General features: G+C 31.3%; 1 protein-coding gene across 1 annotated transcript; it reads right to left on the bottom strand.

Moving 5' to 3' along the window:
- Window positions 1-966: 966 nt before the first annotated feature.
- Window positions 967-2,047, bottom strand: LOC119688407. Its single transcript, XM_038103088.1, has one exon. The coding sequence runs from the start codon at window positions 2,032-2,034 to the stop codon at window positions 967-969; it is 1,068 nt and encodes a 355-aa protein (XP_037959016.1). The 5' UTR covers window positions 2,035-2,047.
- Between the last annotated feature and the right edge of the window lie 2,091 nt (window positions 2,048-4,138).

Below are 4,138 nucleotides of genomic sequence, written 5' to 3'. Positions count from 1 at the left end.
AGAGCTAATAATTCCTGTAGAGTTATAAAAATTAGTGCGGCTCAATAATGGAACTTTTTATTTTGATCTATTTTATCTATTTTGATTTCCTCTTCCAGCCCCAATAATTACTGACAGTTGAAACTCTATACAATCATATGATAAGGCAACACTAGCTTTTAATATGTAATACCGTTGCAGTCCCTATGTTGTAAACTACGGTTCAGTTAAGGCAGTTAAAGCCTTTTTGTATTAAGGTCGTGTGCGAGTTAGGCTAAGTTGCTTTCTAAATGAGGGAAATTCTAAGTTGTCCCGATAATGTAGTGATATGTCGATACGTATTGATAAATGGCAAAATGTGCGCAGTGCAAAAAATCCCAAAAAATCTCCCATTTGGTTTAGCATCAACTTAGCCTAACTCGCACACGACCTAAGTAACGACGTCACCTCATCCATAATTTCATTGACTTTCAGAACGGTGGTTTACCATAACAAGTAACATGTTCCACATCTAAATTTCTAGAATCCTTTTTAATTGACTTTTTGCATTCTGCACTTTGTCGCATTATGTTATTATCTTCATTGCTTCAAACACAAAATCTAACAAAAATCAAAAGAATTACCAGATCCAGTTTACAGTTTCAAACAAGTCAAGAGTGTAGATATCGCATTCCTGTTTAATTAGAAATTACAGAAACCTTCTGAGTCTTATAGACTTTTCTGACCAACCCTGTTTTCACCAAAACTAAAATTAAAACTCCTTTATAAAGATATGATGAAAATCAAATCAAATTCATTTTGATTTTACTTTAAATCAAACAAGCAAAATTCTTTGGAGAACCCTATAGAAATGCCAGAAAGTATCAAATGTAACCCATTTTGAATGTGACTAAAACATATTAAAAAAAAATGTCCATGTTTATTAGGTACAATATACATTTATTGAATTCTTTCAATACATTTACATAAAAAATATAAGAAATAATATTACAATCCATAGAACAATGAATTTCCTAATAAACGTACTGCTTTCATACACACAGATTTTACACTATTTCCAAGACTATAAGTTATTGCGGTGAATAAGAGTACGTTCACCCAGTTCGGTACACCAAAACTATCCATTAACATCTTTTGTTTAAAGGACTCCATAAACGATATTGGTGCCGCCGGTTCGCTGAAAAATAAGATATATCGAACCCTAACGAAATCCGGTTGATCAATAGTTATTTGCACAGAATTTAATTTCTCATCAGAATAGCTTTTAAGGTATTCAGCTCTATTGACAAATTCACATAAAGCCACTATTTTAAGGGCATGACAACAACAAGAATTTCCAAAATATGGTGTTTGTGGCATTAAGCGAAGAATTGTTGACAATTTACAAATTAAATTTATTTTTTTATTGTTCAACTCATTCCATTCGCAGGATTTAAACCCATCACGTAGAATTCTACAGAAATGGTCTGATTTACAACCAAGAAAGGCATACCTTGTATCGTGGTTAGAGCTTATGATTTTAAATGTTTTTTCTTCTTCACAACCAGATGAGTAGTTTACCTTAAAAGCCTTTATGGGAAACCTATCATTATTCCTTTGTTGTATTTTTTCCATTAACTTCCCCAATTCTTCTATTTGCAATTCTCTCAATGCAGGTGTGTTAAAATCCACTAAAATCCAATGTAGAAGTAAAATAATGCATCTATCACAATATAAATAGTTTTTTTGTAGTGCATTTATACATAACACATGAAGGTGGGGGGTTTCATTGATAAGTTCTTGTAAACAGTTAATACTACCAATGAAGTCTGGCAGATGAAATGGGATCATTTCTTCATGACGTACGCTACTTGCAGCTGTTACAAAGAGACACCATTTTGCGAGACAGCCTGGCAAGTCCTTTACCAAGGCACATTCCAATTGTTTAAACTTTTTCAGTAATTGAACTGGCGTATCTTTTCTTTGGTCCGATTCACTAATAATAACTTTGCATACTCCATTTTTTATGATTTGATTTTCCAAAAGTTTGAAAAATGTGAAATTATATTCAGTCATTTCTGCAGTGCAAAATTTACTATATAATAAATATAATAGATAAAAACTTATCTTTCAGTTAAAGAAGACAATAAAAATATACGGAATAAATTATTTCTCGATTTTAGAAATTTTTTTGTTATATTTACATAAAAAAATATCTCGTAACATACTTTGTTTTAATATAAGAAATTAGTAGAACCAGAAGAAATTAGAAGTATGAGATTGACATGGCAATCTAATACCTGTACTCCGCACAAATGACGGAGTTGGAGATGAAAAAGCTCCGATACTTCAAACAAATAGCGGGACTGGAAACAAGTTTATATTATAAACTAAATCTAAAGCAGCTAGTGCCACACATAGACCCCAGATTCTTAATTTAGTTAGAAGCATGATAAAGATGATCGCGGCTGTATAGTTTCATTAAGGAACTGCCATCTTGCTTCACAAACATGATATATAAACCTCCTAAGTTGACATTATTGGTTTCCATCATTAGTTTTAATATATTATAGCTTTATATTCTTTATTCTATATATTCATAAGGTTCACGGAGTACCTAAAATTGAAGGTAATCAATTTTAAACCAATCATAAAAATTTCCTAATAAATTGTGTTATGTTATTTGTCACAATAATAAGGCTTCAAACCAGAACCGAATTGAAAACCGAAAAAAGCCTTATATTTTTGTCAAACTGAAAACTGGAACCGAACGGATATATTTTTTTTTGTTTTGAACCGGAACGGGAAAATTATATATATCTTATCTGTCGATAATATTGTCAAATGGGGCATCCATTTCCCTTCATCTTCTCCGCCTGGATACGCCACGATTTGTGATATGATGCTTTCCGGTAATTTTTTGTTGTTTTGCCTACGAATCAAACCAAGGACTGTTAGAATTGTTTTAAGTCTATATCCCTTTAATGAACTATTTGAATTATAAAAATATTTTTTCTACCTCCCTGAGAAGGAGTGTTAATATAATATATTATTTGTAGTATATTTATAGGAGCGGGAAAAAAATAATTTTTAAAGTCGAAGTAATTGATAATAGATAGAGTTGAAACAAATATTTTATGTGTAAAGAATTGATTAAGAAATTAAGAGAGTTAGGAACTTGAAGAACAAATCACGCTAAGCTCTCATGAAATTATTTAGATTCAATAAACCTTAAATAGTAATAAACTTAAGACTATGTGAATGCTTTTTATAACTACAGACCTTCTCAGTAAAATTAGTAAAAACATTTGAAGTAGTAAATCTGTTAACGAAACTATTATGCTGGGTGTAACCGTCAAATGTAAAATTTTCGACAATAAGGAAAAATTGCTTCAAATCGATATCTTCAAGTACTCCATAGCAATTTAACGCAATCGCGGACATATAAAAACACGGTGAAACATTTTATGAGTTTGTCACTTATTCATTCAGTCAATAAATATCATCGTATTATATTTGCCTCATAAAAAATATTGACGTCTGATTACATTAAAGATACAAATTTACTTACAATACACATATGAAAACATATGTATTGTATATTACAAATCTATACGGGTATATAGGCACAAGGTTAAAGAAGGGATGGAAGGATATGCATAAAACGTATATTTTATTTTAACGAGAGGAATATTAAAGAGAAGATATTGTCGAGTGGGTTGTATCAATAAAAAAGGAAATAAAAAAATTTATACTTCTTCATGACATTGACAGAACAGTAGTTAAAAGCAAACAATGGCATACCTACATATATAGAAAATTCGCACATACTTAAGCAGTTAGTTTTTTATGTGAAACTACAGTTAATAAACCATTGTACAGGTTTGTACAGGTCTCCCTCCTAAGCTGTCTAAATGCTTTCAAGTTCATCTTATGCTCAGACAATGCACAATGAGTGTCAAGGCAGTTATGTACGTGTTGGCGTACCGACGCAATGGAATACAAACAGGCAGACAAGCAACTGATTAACTTGTATTGACACATAATCAGAAGCATTGGACATGTAGCGTCTTTATTATCTTCACACCACAATTATGCTACTCCGATTGGAAATACGTTATGTGTTATTATATTGAATATGTTATAAATGTGGGCGGCTAAAAACTGCAACATTAATTTC

The sequence above is a fragment of the Teleopsis dalmanni genome, chromosome X (assembly GCF_002237135.1).
Source record: "Teleopsis dalmanni isolate 2A chromosome X, ASM223713v2, whole genome shotgun sequence".
Classification (NCBI taxonomy): domain Eukaryota; kingdom Metazoa; phylum Arthropoda; class Insecta; order Diptera; family Diopsidae; genus Teleopsis; species Teleopsis dalmanni.
This window is presented reverse-complemented; position numbering and strand designations above follow the sequence as displayed.

What these genes read in the sequence shown, in the direction of transcription:
- LOC119688407 (XM_038103088.1), bottom strand. Translation starts at nt 2,034, where the DNA reads ATGACTGAATATAATTTCACATTTTTCAAACTTTTGGAAAATCAAATC.